Genomic DNA, 16,130 nt, shown 5'->3' with positions numbered 1-16,130 from the left:
CCCAGCATAAGAAGGATGTGGAACTGTTGGAGCAAGTCCAGATGAGGACCACAAGGATGATCAGGGGCTGGAGCACCTCCCATATGAAGACAGGCTGAGAAAGCTGGGGTTGTTCAGCCTGGAGAAGGCTGCGTGGAGACCTCAGGGCAGCCTCCAGTACCTGCAGGGGGCCTGTAAGGATGCTAGAGAGGGACTTTTCATTAGGGACTGTAGCAGGACAGGGGGTGATGGGTTTAAACTGAAACAGGGAAAGTTCAGGAAGAAGTTCTTTACGGTGATGAGTGTGGTGAAGTGCTGGCACAGGTTGCCCAGGAAAGTGGTAAATGCTCCATTGCTGGCAGTGTTCAAGGCCAGGTTTGGCAGAGCCTTGAGTGGCATGATTTAGTGTGAGGCATCCCTGCCCTTGGCAGGGGGGTTGGAACTAGATGGTCTTAAGGTCCCTTCTAACCCTAACTATTAGTGATTAGTGGTAGCCTTTTGGCTAGCATGCTGAAGTGAAGAGGTGTACAACCTCAGTCTAGTTGTTTCAGTTCTGAGATTACATCAGTTTAGGCTCCTCACAGCAGCATCTTTCAGTGACTGGTGACTGTTCTTCAGAGTTGGTCTTACTGTAGAGATCTTTTGCTCTATCAAGAAGGTATCCCTTTACAGAGTTATCCTGTGAAAAACTTGATGTGTCTTGATTTCAGTATTTGTTGCAAGTAATACAGCACTACACTTATTAATGCTTCAGTAATTTACTGATGGCATTTAATGCTTAACATAGCTATCAATACTTCAACTGGGCTATCATGACTCCTATGAATAATCAGATAAACACTAGTTGAGTGTTCTCAGTTATAAAGAGCTGCAACTGAAGTACTTAGGGTAAAGGTGGCACTATAAACAGAAGAGCATTCTGTATGTGGGGAGAAGAAGAAAATGTGATCACAAGAGCTGTATTAGAACCCTTTTTTTAGTTGACACTTAGTTTTTAATATTGATCTCAAGAAGCTAAAAGGGGGGATGACACCAACCCACACCCCAAAATAACCCAAAACAGACTTGAAGTCTTGTCCAACTTATTTTGTGACACCTCTTTTAGCATATACAGTGATGTAAATGGATGTAAATGTGATTTACAGAAAGTATGATGGGTCCTCTTAAGTGCATTTAATTTACTAAGGTGTTCACACTGCAGTTACACATAAAATATAGTTGTGTGGTTCTTGTTCACGTAAAAGAGCAGACAATATTCTTCTGAAAATGAAGTTTGCAGAGAAGTTAGAAGTAATCAGTGAAAGATTACTATTGCTTAAAGAAAAATAAAACACCATGCCACAGACCTCTTCCTGTGCAGCAATTGCTCACCCATCAAAATACGATGTAATAGGAAAACTGTATTTTGATTATTAATCTACAACCTTCCACTGTTCTGCTCTCGTGAGACCTCACTTGGAGTATTGTGTACAGTTCTGGTGTCCTCAACATCAAAAGGACATGGATCTGTTGGAACAAGTCCAGAGAAGGGCCACGAGGATGATCAGGGGACTGGAGCACCTCCCATATGAAGATCGGCTGAGAAAGTTGGGGCTGTTCAGCCTGGAGAAGAGAAGGCTGCATGGAGACCTCGTAGCAGCCTTTCAGTATCTGAAGGGGGCCTATAGGGATGCTGCGGATGGACTCTTCATTAGGGACTGTAGTGACAGGACAAGGTGTAACGGGTTAAAACTTAAACAGGGGAAGTTTAGATTGGATGTAAGGAGGAAATTCTTTCCTCTTAGGGTGGTGAGGCACTGGAATGGGTTGCCCAGGGAGGTTGTGAATGCTTCATCCCTGGCAGCGTTCAAGGCCAGGTTGGACGAGGCCTTGGGTGATACGGTTTAGTGTGAGGTGTCCCTGCCCATGGCAGGGGGGTTGGAACTTGATGATCTTAAGGTCCTTTCCAACCCTAACTATTCTGTGATTCTATGACTATACCCTTAGGCTGATGCAAATACGAAGCTCAAGCAGTCACTGTAAAGGAGATGTAGGGCATTTAATTGTATGTTTACCAAATTTCAAAGGACTAGATGGGGTTCTAGAGGCCTACCTAGCTTGGTGATAATTCAAAAGAATGACTTCAGCTGTTAGAAAAATCCTTGTGCTTCATTACAATGCACATCATATGAACCTGCCCAAGTATCAGTACTGTGCTGCCATTTTGATTACCTTGAAAAATTAAATCCATTCATCTTGAAATGTCCATTTGCAGTAATCAAAAGCTGATGCCACACTAATGTGATGCTCTTATCAATTTAATGGAAAATGGATGTTATTTCAGATTAACTTACTGAGTTAGTTATGAGTAACTGCTCATCAATGTACTGTAAATTTCAGGTATTACCTGATTGGGAGGCTTATTCCTGTATTTTCTGGGTATCAAGGGAGAGCAGACTTTTAATCTATGTTTAGTAGTGATTTTAAATTCATGTTCTTTACCAGTTTTGCTTTCCACGCCTCAGGAAGCTTTGTCTTTTTCCCCCTTTTTTGAAACTTGTGATCTCTGTTTCCTTATGTGGACCAAGGGTGGAAGCAGAAAAGAAAAAAAACTAATCTAAATTTGATTCTGAAACTAACAGAATCATAGAATAGTTAGGGTTGGAAAGGACCTTAAGATATCAAGTTCCAACCCCCCTGCCATGTGCAGGGACACCTCGCTCTAAACCATGTCACCCAAGGCCTCGTCCAACCTGGCCTTGAACACTGCCAGGGATGGAGCATTCACAACCTCCTTGGGCAACCCATTCCTGTGTCTCACCACCCTCACAGTAAAGAACTTCTTCCTTATATCCAATCTAAACTTCCCCTAAGTTTTAACTTGTCCTATCACTACAGTCCCTAATGAAGAGTCCCTCCCCAGCATCCCTATAGACCCCCTTCAGATACTGGAAAGCTGCTATGAGGTCTCCACGCAGCCTTCTCTTCTCCAGGCTGAACAGTCCCAACTTTCTCAGCCTGTCTTCATACAGGAGGTGCTCCAGTTCCCTGACCATTCTCGTGGCCCTCCTCTGGACTTGTTTCAACAGATCCATGTCCTGTTTATGTTGAGGACACCAGAACTGCACACAATGCTCCAGGTGAGGTTTCACAAGAGTAGAATAAAGGGGCAGGATCACCTCCTTTGAGCTGCAGGTCACTCTCCTTTTGATGCAGCCGGCTTTCTGGGCTGCGAGCGCACACTGAAGCCGGCTCATGTTCATTTTCTCATCGACCGACACCCCCCAAGTCCTTCTCCACAGGGCTGCTCTGAATCTCTTTTCTGCCCAGCCTGTAGCTGTGCCTGGGATTGCTCTGACCCAGGTGTAGGACCAGGTGTAGGACAGGAATTGAAACCTGGGTGTAGTTTTGTGAGCCTTTGTGAATATGAGAGAATGGCAGTTTTCTAATATTGCAGGAGAGACACCAAAGCCATCTAGAAGGAAGAATTTTTGCTTCTGCCCCCTCTCCCCCCCCCAATTACCATGCTGCACATGCTTAAGTGCATTTATTTTTCTATTTTTTATCTGCATTTATTTATTCATTTTTTATCTGTGTGCAGTTCTCCCCTCCCAGTTCCTCCCTTGCCCTATTCCTCCCTCCAATTTATGCCAACCAATTTAGCCTTGACCTCACAAGAACTAAAGCAATTCAAATGTGCATTCATGACAGTATCTCACATGAAAACCTGATACTATGTGTCTGAATATTTATATGTAAACTTACATGTAAATATTGTTGGAGAAATCCCAGGCACAGCTACAGGCTGGGCAGAGAAGAGATTCAGAGCAGCCCTGTGGAGAAGGACTTGGGGGTGTTGGTCGATGAGAAAATGAACATGAGCTGGCTTCAGTGTGCGCTTGCAGCCCAGAAAGCCAACTGCATCCTGGGCTGCATCAAAGGGAGTGTGACCAGCAGGTCGAAGGAGGTGATCCTGCCCCTCTACTCTGCTCTCGTGAGACCTCACTTGGAGCACTGTGTGCAGTTCTGGTGTCCTCAACATAAAAAGGACGTGGATCTGTTGGAACAAGTCCAGAGGAGGGCCATGAGGATGATCAGGGGACTGGAGCACGTCCCGTATGAAGATCGGCTGAGAAAGTTGGGGCTGTTCAGCCTGGAGAAGAGAAGGCTGCGTGGAGACCTCACAGCAGCCTTCCAGTATCTGAAGGGGGCCTATAGGGATGCTGGGGAGGGACTCTTCATTAGGGACTGTAGTGACAGGACAAGGGGTAACGGGTTAAAACTTAAACAGGGGAAGTTTAGATTGGATATAAGGAAGAAGTTCTTTACTATGAGGGTGGTGAGGCACTGGAATAGGTTGCCCAGGGAAGTTGTGAATGCTCCATCCCTGGCAGTGTTCAAGGCCAGGTTGGACAGAGCCTGGGGTGACATGGTTTAGAGCGAGGTGTCCCTGTCCATGGCAGGGGGATTGGAACTTGATTATCTTAAGGTCCTTTCCAACCCTAACTATTCTGTGATTCTATAATACCAAGTAAACCCCTTGCCATAACTTTCGGGCCACAGTTGATCAGCCTTAACTGACCAGTTGATCTCCAGTATGAAGAGAGAAGTCTGGCTTGCTTAACTCCTGGTTACAACTCCTTACATAAAAAGATATGATTAATTATGATCATAAAACATGCCCAAGACCATCTCTGTGTACAGAGAACAGTGTTTTGGTAACAAATTTGACAAATTTCAAGTCCTTAAATTGAAGTGATGCAGAAATGAATGATCAGGTAAATGGATTAAAGTAAATACTATTGTGAACATGAAGTTTAATGCCTCATAGTATAATCCAGCAAGTGCGGCTTCAGTGACAGAGGAAATGGAGAACTATTACCTGTTTTTGTTTTAACATGTGCTTTATTATTTGGAAGTCTCAACCATCTGAACTACCATTATGAGGAGCACCTGTAGGAGAATCAAACTTAGAAGCATGCATTTGAAAGTCAGCATTGTCTGTTAATAACGAAATATTTCAGAGACATTGAAAATAAGCATCTTTTCTTAGCTTTACAGGATTGTTCCACAAAAACGTACATAAACCTTATCACAGTACATACAAATATTGTAGATGGATAATAGAAATCACCACCCTTCCATATGAGATACATCAAGAACAAATAGTTATCCCTTATAATGTCAGAAACATAAAAGGCACAATCATAGAATCTTTAGAAAAAACTTCGTTTATGCCATTATATTTTGATTTAAAACTGTAAGAATTGCTGTCCCAACTTAAAACAAAAAGCCTTCCACACTTGTAAATTATTAGAAACTTGTAAACCTTTACATTTTTTCCAGAAGTATCAGGTGCAAATGCAAGGCAAATATAAAATCTGTTGACTTATAAGATTACAAATACTACCCCCATGAAAAAGCTGCAATTACAAAAATATAAAAAAAATATTCTAACTCCTGTTGTTAGATCTTAGCTTCAATCTACACTGCATGACATATCCAAAGCCAGATCTGATTTGGACACATTCCTACAACAGGAATGTGCTGTTTGCCTTATTTTACATCAATATTCTGACCTCTTAGAATGGTTCTGCTTTCTTAATTTATTAGTGCCTATTAAGGATGTGGAGAGCACTAACAGATAAAAGGCTGTATTTATCAATGGATAGTAGCAACGTAAGTGTTCTCATTCTGCTGCCCTACAAGAAGTCCATTTCTACAAGGATAATTTTTTCTCTATGCCTCCATAGTAACTTTGCGTCGCAGTGCGCCATTTTCATTTATGAACCTGGGACTACTGGTAGGTTATTAAGAAGTACTAAATTGTTCTCACAGACTTCAGTAAAAACCTGTGAGAAGTATACCAGCTATGTTGTAGAGAAGTAGTTGGTGTTGCCAGGACAATTACTGGCAACATCTCTTGTCTTCCACACATAAGAGATTGGCACAGGCTTTATCCCTATGGTGATTCTCTAGCCCTTGGCTTTAGTAACCTGGATCAGCATAGGAAGTTCAGCCAGCTACAAAGGCAGCCTAACAAAGTGCTAGTAGACATAAAAATGAGTTTACTTCTAAATAATAACTTAAAAATAATGACTAGATTAAATGAGACATTCTTAATGAGTAAACATCGTAAATGCTGAGCCTAAGCCTGACAAATACTAATACTTTAACGGCTGAATACCAGAAGCTATGATCCTTCAGTCCTTTATCAGTGCTAGAAGAAGGTGTTCAGCTTCCAAATCCAGAGAAACAGAAGCTGTCTTTTCTTGTGCAGACAAACCAGCACAGATTACTAGAGTAATACAGCTGTACTCCTAGATGGTGACCTGTTTTTTAATACTGGGTTTTAATGAGCACTCAGGGTCATCAGCCAGAAGTATGACTGTGGAAGATTCAAGTGTGAGATGAACTATTGCTATCTTTATGCTTGGTGCAGGACACTTTCCTTTAAATACCTTTTTCTGTCATTAGAAAGCACCCCCAGCCTTCCTCCCAGCCTTCCTCCTGCTAAAGAACATTTGTTAGTCCTTGCCATTTGAGCAGGATTTTGGCCAGCTAACAGATCTCTTGTGCTTCCAAGCAAATGTTCTCCATAGATAAAGCAATTCTGAAATAGTGTTATATTTCACCCTACTTGAAAGGACTGACAGTACTCGCATCTGCTTTGAAACAGCATCTTACTGTGTTCCATGTAATATGAGCTAACAGGAGACCCATGGAGTTGTTAAGAAAGGAAGTGTTCAGTGTTCTTATCTTATGCTGGAATAGCGTGTTGCACAGCATGAACAAGAAGCTATTATTCCTCATTGTGTTTCAGTTTCATAAAAATAGGGTTCAAGGAGACACCATGTTCACTCCTCTGATCAGAACTGTATGTTCCAACCAGATTACGCTGCAATGGCAGGATTTCTTTTAACAGAAGTTCAAAGGTATCTGCACACATCTGCCAAAGATTACATTTTTTTTTAATAAGCACACTGTACCTACATGCTTAATCAGATCTGGAGAACACTTCATATTTAACAACACACCCCCCCCCAAAAAAAAAAATTAAACAATACCTATAATGTAGGATTTTGAATTTTTGTTTAGTAGAATTTTAAGATGAGAAACACGTTCCTTGCTAAACAATTGCTCTTGACATTTGTTTTGTTATCCCCCAACAGTAGCATTTTTAATGAGCAACTTGTTTCCCCAGCTTATTGAGTCAAAAGTTCATGAATATAGCTTCCAATCAAGGCACAAAATCCTTTACTAACTATTTCTTCTCACCGCTTTCTTCACATCCTTCCCTTCCCCTTAAAAAAAAAAAAAAAGGTGTAACAACACCTTCCATACCAGACATTAAATTCAATAGTCCAATAGGTTGTAGCAGTATTGGAGATTGGTTCTACCTATTTTGAATTCAGTTAAATCAGATGAACAGCACACTTTCAGCACATCTTTGCTCATTTTCTATATTCACCTTGAAGGCGGCAGGGGGGAATGAGGAGAAAAAGCCACAGTAGTTTCATGCATATTTTTCAAGAAACTTTATGTGGAAGTCTTTCATTTTCTCCAGTAGAATCTTCAGCTTCTCTGCTGGAGGAAGAATGGTCATTCTGAAAAATAATATTTAAAGGATAAAAACAAAACCCACGTTACCTTCAAAACAGACTAAACTGTGATCTTTGCACAGATCTTGATTAATCTCAGGACACAGCTAGTAATGTGTTTAGTATCTGTTTTGATGTAATTATCCAATTTCCTGCATTTATGCTGTAACTGAACTATATTATTAAACTAGAGCAATTTTTTCAATTGGTGAATATGCAAGAATTCAAGAACTGTTATTTTCTGTGGAGTGATAAAGAAGGTTATCAGAAATAACTGCAACTCAGTTTCCATTTTTGCGGGATTTATGCCAATAACATGTATTGTTTGAGCTCTCGGGGTGGGCAGTTATGAGTAAATACACATTTCTTTCTGAACTGAATTTTTTTTTCTTTCTTCTTCTGCATATTGAGTATGTATGTAAGACCTACAGCACAAAACTTTTTCCCCACACTTGGTACAGGCACAGACTTACACAAGACCTTTCCTAGAGCTGCATGCATCCATATACCTAATCCAGCTATCTGGACTAAATATTGTGTTGCAGAGCTTTCATGGCTAAAATTACTCTCTGTTACTTTGCTTCAGACCAAACAGGACTAAAATCCATGATAAATTGTAGCTGTCAGTGGCTCACCTGGTGTAAACTGCTGTTAGTTGGAAACAAAAGCAACAGAGTTTATGTTTACAGTTTTGGTATTAGAAGATTTAGTCCAATATCTTGTTTTGGTAAAGTAGAGAATTATTCAGCATGTTTAAGGAGCAGATTTATAGGAAGATGATACTGCCTTTTTCATGCACTTCCTCCACACGGAAACACTGTTTAAACACACCCTCCCAAAAGAAAGCAGGGCAATTTTTGTAATGCCTTAGCCAACATTAAGATTACAGGATTAGCTATTATTATTGTTTGTATTCATGGAGAAGTAATTTCAAATGTTAGTGTATAAAAATAGAATAAAACTATGTCAGCAATCTGCGAAAACACCATAAAAGACTGAATAGCTCATCTAGCAGCACAGGTCTTTGAGCTAGTTGTCAGTGCACAGAAAATGTGTAGTAGAAATTAAAACAATGTAAACTGGAACAAAAATCCTTAATCAGTAGAGAAAATACTGGCATGGTACTTAGCTTATTACAGTTTGTTTTACTTTAAAAGAAACAGAAACTGCACCTGAAATGATAACTTCCTTCTCTTTGGCCAAATCCACTTCCAGGTACAACACATATTCCAGTCTCTTCCAGAAGTTTCATGCAATAGAACATATCAGGTGCCATTGTATGAGCCTAAGGGGATGAATGCTTTTGAATTATTTGAAATATTCCCAATATACAGAATTTCATTACTGTTTTTCCTCCCGAATCTTTATCTTAAATTATTACTTTCTCTGTTTACTAAAGAGAACGAAGTGCAGTTGCTAGTAGGACAGCTCACATTGTGAATTAAATAACAGTATCTATCTCATGGAGGAACAAGACTGAAGAACTTACACGAAACACTAGCTTCAGAAGAAAGGGTTTAGATATTCTTGGTTTTCTCCTTGCTTGTAGCTTTATGTCAACTGTCTCAAAATCCTACTTACAAAAACCTCAGCAACTGACATTTGATGAGATGAAATTAATTTTAGAGGTGTGTGTTCCACTTTCATTGGCAGTTACTATTTTTTTTCCCCTGAATTATACGCCGACTAGAAAGTCCCTTGATTAATAACTATGGAAGTTCTTAAACAAATGCAGGTTAAATGCCTAATCAAATAATCAGCTGAAAACCAGCTCTGTTTATCCTCAGCTATGCTGATAGATTTCCCTTTAAAAACTGAATATTAGATGTTAGAAAATATAGCTCTAGTTAGGATCAAAAAGACTTGTCTTTCAGTAACGTAGCTTACTGGCCCAAATGCATAAAAGTAAAAATAGCAAGGAAGCTTCCCTCCCTCCTTCACACGCTTCCTGGATTGGGCTTCTTTTGCAGCATCAGTAGTACCCTGCTATTCACAATCCCCATTCTACATCCTGCCCTACCTAACCAACGTACAGGCAGCAGCTTGGACTCTGCACAGGTCCAGCTATTTACCCACCATATGACTTAATCTATTAACACTAACATCCTCCATCAACATTTTTAACCTGGAAGCCTTATCACTGTAATGAAATGCTCCATTTTGTTTTCCTCTCTTAAGATAAAGGTCATGCTATATTTAAGATCATACATAGTCAATAAAGTACTGCTTTGGAACTACATGAGTTTATCTCTGGAATAAAAAATCATCATTAGACGTGGCAGGCACAAATATTTGAAGGTTAGAAAGGATTGGGGTAAAAATGACTGACTGACCTTAGCTTCCTCAACGGCTTTGGAAGGAATAAAGATTCGTGGGAAAGCATACATAGCTCCTTGAAGTGGATTGCAGTGCATTCCTGGTATCTTGTTAAACATGTCTTCTGTTAGTTTGGCTTTTTTGGCAAGATTGTTCAAAACAGACTCCTTCTCCTGTTTAAAAGGAAGGTGTTCAGTTTGATGTATTTGAAATGGCAATAAAAACATCAGAAAAAACTATGATGCTTCAAGAAGCCTCCCCGAATTAAGCACTTTTAGGGCTTTGCAGAGCTATTAGAGCAAATGATGTTCCTAATTCCAGTCATACTCTTCGAGACATCAATGCAAAAATGCATTAGCAGGATGCAACTACAAAGCATTGTAGACAGCCAATTGCCTGCAGAAGTCTCTCTCTGCATGCCCTCTTCTTACATTCTTCCTTCAGAGCATCCACTCTTGGCTATTTTTAGAAACCACGTTAGCTGGGCCTTTGATCTGATGCAACAATGCAATTTCTTACAGCAGATTCAGTTTCATTTTTACAAGGAGAAACTCTATTTATAATTTAATACAGAATGCCATGTTGTTCTGTTTTTAGAGGCACTGGATATCCAACAACAAGGCTGATTTACAACTTTATTTGAACTTGCATTCCCGTTTAGATTTTAGTAAAAACAAATCTTACTTAGCAATTCCTATGTCTTGCTAAACACAGGAGAGAAGTTAAGCAAGAAAGCTGATCTGATAATGCCTTCTTAGGTTTTTTTTGGCTTCTAAACAAAGGAACTGTAACAGGAATAAAAAATACTTGGAAAGGTAGTCATACCGAGTTAATTTAAAATACCCTGCAGAGTTCTGTAAACTAGTGTTATTACAGGATTTTTGGAGAAGAAACAAAAGGAGAATGGTCTCTGTGCAAATTGTGAGTTCAAGTACTCAGGTTTAGGAAATGTACAAAAGAACAAGAATGTTATTGCTGACCTTTATGAACTGTGAATAAGATTCTTCTCCTGGTATTGGAGGATTCACTACAACGTCCATTGCTGCTTGTCCTGAGACTGGAGGACAAAGGCGAACAGAAAGCAACTTAACAAGCTGTCCTTTAATTTCTGGGTGCAAGTTAAGGACCTCCATGTAACCTCCTCTGTAGCCACACCTGTGATTAAAGTGAACACAAAAGTTTAGTTAACCTCAAGTGTAAAAGTACTGGAAGAGCAATTAAAGTGACTGCTGAAGTGGAAAGACAGTTAATGAGGATCTTAAAATCTGTAACACATAGGTTGTTGAAACAGCTGCTATACTGATGTTTTAAGAAGGAATTAAATGATACATCATTAAGATTTGGTATCCCATCCAGAGAAAAAGGTGTACATGCAGCTTCCCCATTAGGCAGGTTAACAATTAACATGGACTATTCGCCCTTAAGAATAAGAGCACATGGCTGTAGCAGCATTCATTTAATCAGAAAATTCTTTTTCTTCCATTTCTTCCTCCTCAGAACAACCAAATCCGAGCATTTGTAAAATTAAACATCCCAGTCATTCTTGAGCTGTTCCTTTGACTGTTGGAGACCATATTTTCCTTTATCACATGTCCAGTTTAGGACTGTAGGATTTCACCTTTGTGGAACTGAGGCATTAGGTGTCTGAAACAAATACATTTATTATTTAGTACTTTGAAAACCACTGAGTTAATCCATTACTTTGTGCTTTAAATGCTTGTCTTCCTTTTCTTAATCATTTTTAGTTAAAATTATAATAGACGGTGATTACCTTCAGGCCACTAATATGAACGGCTGTTCAACCATATTAATGAGGAAAATGAAATAAAAAAAAAACTAAAGCAGACTTACTCGCCCATGTATCCCTTAGAGGTGGAGTGAAAAGAGGCCAGCTCAACATTGTTATAGTACTCGGGTCCCATCTCATAGAGAATCTTTTTGAAAGAATGAAACTGGCATCCTTCAGAGTACACATTGTCCTGGTAAACCTGAACAGTCAGAAGACATTAATGTGCTCTGTTGCCCCAACTAAAGATAAAATATGACCTTCTAGAGAGCCAGGTCTGATGAAACAGCAGTAACACTCAAAACTTAAACCGATTAAAAGACACAAGGTACTTGTGTCTTTTTTGTTTAATAATAGCTAATTATTTGTTTAATGATAGTTACTGTAATGATGCATTTTATCTCACGTGGCCATACTTAATAGTTTAGTCTTTGGAAGAATAGTGAGTGTCTTTGTATAACTTAACTTTTTCTTGTATTTTTTAATTGATTTTCCTTCTGTTTCTTTCATTTGAAGTAATCTGAGTATCACGTTTTTAGGTCAGTTCCAGCAAAGTTCCTCCTTGTGTGTCCTTGCTCATGTTCCCTGCTCTTTCTAGTTCAACTCCAGATCAAGACACCTCTCATATTAATCCTCTGATATTAAGAATATTGCATGTTGTTCATGGCTTAAAATAATAATACAGAATCTGTTCCTTGTACTTAAAAAACACCAATACCACACATGGAAAAAAATTATTCTTAGCTGTGCATTAGGGAGAACAGAATATCCCATTACCTCATCAGCCAGAAGAAAAAGTTTCTCTTCCCAAGCAAAGTGTATCACATCTTCAGTGCTCTTTCTGTTTTGCACCTGTCCTATGGTTTGATTTTTAAAGAAAGAAGAAAGTTAGTGGAGCATTTATATGTACACAAATCTTTCCACCAAGACCAAGCTAGACTATTAGCTTTGCAGTAAGACATCCCTCTTTTTCAGAAAATAGAATTTTATCATCCAATTTAGTAAGTGTGAAATTAAAGAACATTTTTAGAAGATTTATGGTTCAAGCTAACTTAAGTCTATCTCAAGCAAAGGAAGTGTGAGATACAGTAATTTAACTTACTAAGAGTACAGAATCATAGAATAGAATCATAGAATAGTTAGGGTTGAAAAGGACCTTAAGATCATCAAGTTCCAACCTCCCTGCTATGGGCAGGCACACCTTGCTCCAAACCATATCACCCAAGGCCTCGTCCAACCTGGCCTTGAACACTGCCAGGGATGGAGCATTCACAACCTCCCTGGACAACCTAGTCCAGTGCCTCACCACCATAACAGGAAAGAATTTCCTCCTAATATCCAATCTAAACTTCTTCTGTTTAAGTTTTAACCTGTTACCCCTTGTCCTGTCACTACAGTCCCTAATGAGTAGTTCATCCCCAGCATCCCTATATACTCCATATGTAACTGATCAGTTGAAATACTCACATGCATGATGGTTAAGTGGGAGCTAGTTTCTCACTAATTAACCTCAGCTACTCAAAAACCTAAACTATTCGGAGTGCAGCAGTGGTTGCCACAGAGTTCAGAGTGTTTAGTCATGTTTAGTCATTGTCTTTCAGTGGCGAGAGGCTACAGGCCACGTCAGAGACAAGATCTTTGATAAAGACCAAAAGGATCAAGTGATTCCACAAGCAGAAGTCTACTGGAAGCAGTGGCTTCAAATGGTATCCAGTGAAGTGAGCTTGCTCCCTCCTGTCTTCCCAAATCCCTGGAGTTCCATGACACTGAACTACGTAACACATGCTGTCCTACTTAAACCACTGATCTCTAGAATTCAGTGCTATATATTTCATAGGTTTTCAGAATTTGCCTGTGATGTCAAATGGATGGAAGAAGGAAAAATCCCAGAACAGTGTTAAAACCCATCCATTAACCAAAATTGCTACAGACCTGTGGGATTTCCAGGGTTGATGATGCAGAGGACTTTCGGATTGCAGTAGGCCTTAGCTTCCTTCAAGGAACGGCGAAGTTCATTCACATCTAGCGCCCAGCAATTTTCTTCATCCAAATAGTAGTTCACCTGGATAGCATCTAGATCAGATATGGCTGCTGAATATAAGGGATACTGTGGTATAGGGATCATCACCCCTGTTCGGGATTTTCCACCTCCTGAGACCAGGATCTTTAAAATGGTCTGGGGAAAAAGTAGTAATTTAGAAAAAAGAAGAAGAAAGAAAAAGTCACACACCAGAATTAATAGCATACATTAGAATAAGTTACTGATCTCCTTCTTCAAAAAACTGGAGTTAAGGCATCCAGAAGCATCCAGTCATCTTCTTGTATCAAAAGGCATTTACTTATTTCAAGTTAAGTTACTGACTGAGAGAGGATGGTCTAATTCAGCTCAAAAGAATTCTTCTGAATGTCATGGCTTCCAAAGATCATGTCAGATCAACTGCAAGATTTAGGAATAAGCCTAAGAGAATAAGCCAGAGGGAAAATTTGATCCAGGAATATCAAGATCATTATTCTTCTACTGTCCCCAGTTGTAAGCAAACAACAGACTCAGCTAGTTCTTCCTTGTTGCCTTCCACTCACCTCACCAACCTTACATGGCCAATTACTAAACCCAGAAGTTTGAACTAGGGCCTGTGGAGGTTCTCCATTGGAACAGAGACATACAGAGATTAGCAGCAATTGTGTCCAGGTGGGAACAAAACTACAAACTCACATTATAATTTCATTTTCAAGTAACTGAAGAGACATCTTGGGACGGAAAACCAATACATTGTATGTAGTTTATGTTCAGAAGATACAGCTAGAAATGCCTGTGCTGAAGTCAGTCCACAGGATTTGTCTGTGCCCAGCAACTGTGTGTCTGTGTAGGCTTTTTACATGTGAATTAAATAAAAGAGTGCATACGGTACAGGAATGGAGAGATTTCTTGTCTTTATAATGAAGGGAGAACTCTGAAGTACACGTGCAATCAAAACAGGCATCCTTATCAATAGGTAATTGATAGTGTAAAACTAAAAATATCTCTTCAGATATAACAGCAGTATCCTTGAGCTTTCTAGCTGGTTCTAGAATGAAATCTGCCTTTCTGTGCCCCTTATCACATACTAGCTTAGCTGCTAAGCTAATGATTTAAAATCAACATAATTATGCACCCACCACTAGTTTAAAAATACCAGTTATCCAAAACGTATAATCAAGACAAAATGCAATTTAAAAACTCTGTAAAACACCCTCTGTCCCCAAAGTTATGAAACAATAGATGTTTTATCCTTGGAAGGGCCAAATAATGAGACTCGTTGTACTGCTGACTTTTCATCGCTGGTGAAATCAAACAAGCATGGTACCGATTTGACATGGTATGCTGCTATTCCTGACAAGCCATCAGGTTAAAGCTTGGCATCAAAAACTGGAAAGCCAATTCACTAGAGACAACTGGAGAACTGCTTTTATCAGAACACTGTCATTCTGAACCCTGCCACTAGATGTCATTTTGAATAAAACAACAAAACCCGAACTTTTACAAACAAGCTATAAGATGTTGCCTTAACATAAGCAAAGAACTGCTGGTTGTTCTGTGTAATGTGCATGTGTCTGTGAAAATGAAAAATGTAATAGAGACAGTTATTCCTGTCTTAATTGAGGACAAACTCTGGACCTTGCTTAAAGCCAAAACCTGATGCTTTTTTTCCAAACAAGCTGGCTACTGAAGAGATTTTGGGGATTTTCACTGACATTTATCTCCACTAGCAGAGTTTACTAGAAAGAAGAGCTGCTGACTTCTCACTTCATTCTCTTTGCTCACTTCCCTCTTTATTCCCACTTCTCTGTGCTACAGTCTTAGACCTTCTAATCTTCAGCACTTATGTATATTAACCACTGAGGACACCATTGTTTAGTCTGAATAGCCTGAATCTCTTAAATTTATTTAGGCCCCTATGCAGTTTATGCTACTTTTACAAAAGGTACAAGTTAATCTATATTAAAATACTTTGTTTCCATGTGCCTGTTTCTCAGCTGGCATCTTAAATCCCCATAACGTGATGTATCACATATCCACATAATGTGATTGCAGTACCTGTTAGACCAAACTCACTGGAGCTGTGAGACCAGATGTTCAGCAGAGATCTGTATTTCCAAAGGTAGCTGATAAATTACACCAATAAGAGACAGATTTAATTTTAACACTTACAGTAATACCATCACTTGCCCCAGTGGTAAGATATATGTTATCTGGATCTGCAGGAACCCCTCCATCTCTTCTTTCAATATATGAAGCAACATCTTCACGGATACAATTTATGCCTGGAGTGGCAGTGTAAGATCCTGTGAAAAATGAGATGAGAATTGTGTAGAATGAACAATCAGATATTCTGTTTCCTAGCAAAACTCCTGAGCTTATACTGTATGAACTATTTTGTATGTAGCAGGGCTTTGGACCTGAAGGATTGTTTTGTTTTTTGAGGGTTCTC

General features: G+C 39.4%; 1 protein-coding gene across 1 annotated transcript in view; it reads right to left on the bottom strand.

Annotated features, from left to right (window-relative positions):
* Nucleotides 1-4,843: 4,843 nt before the first annotated feature.
* The window catches only part of GPT2 (glutamic--pyruvic transaminase 2), a 29,804-nt gene continuing 18,517 nt past the window's right edge, over nucleotides 4,844-16,130 (bottom strand). The window contains exons 4-11 of the mRNA XM_061355647.1: nucleotides 15,851-15,984; nucleotides 13,594-13,837; nucleotides 12,439-12,518; nucleotides 11,727-11,863; nucleotides 10,856-11,030; nucleotides 9,893-10,048; nucleotides 8,732-8,844; nucleotides 4,844-7,565 (exon numbers count right to left, since the gene is read on the bottom strand). Of these exons, the coding sequence (XP_061211631.1) occupies nucleotides 7,475-7,565; nucleotides 8,732-8,844; nucleotides 9,893-10,048; nucleotides 10,856-11,030; nucleotides 11,727-11,863; nucleotides 12,439-12,518; nucleotides 13,594-13,837; nucleotides 15,851-15,984 (1,130 nt within the window). The 3' untranslated portion in view covers nucleotides 4,844-7,474. The remainder of the gene's footprint in view (nucleotides 7,566-8,731; nucleotides 8,845-9,892; nucleotides 10,049-10,855; nucleotides 11,031-11,726; nucleotides 11,864-12,438; nucleotides 12,519-13,593; nucleotides 13,838-15,850; nucleotides 15,985-16,130) is intronic.

The sequence above is a fragment of the Neopsephotus bourkii genome, unplaced genomic scaffold, assembly GCF_033783945.1.
Source record: "Neopsephotus bourkii isolate Nb327-2 ecotype Australia unplaced genomic scaffold, CSIRO-AGI_Nbou_v1 NB_818, whole genome shotgun sequence".
In the NCBI taxonomy this organism is placed as follows: domain Eukaryota; kingdom Metazoa; phylum Chordata; class Aves; order Psittaciformes; family Psittacidae; genus Neopsephotus; species Neopsephotus bourkii.
Note: the sequence above shows the minus strand (reverse complement) of the source record. Positions and strands in the feature narration are given on the sequence as shown.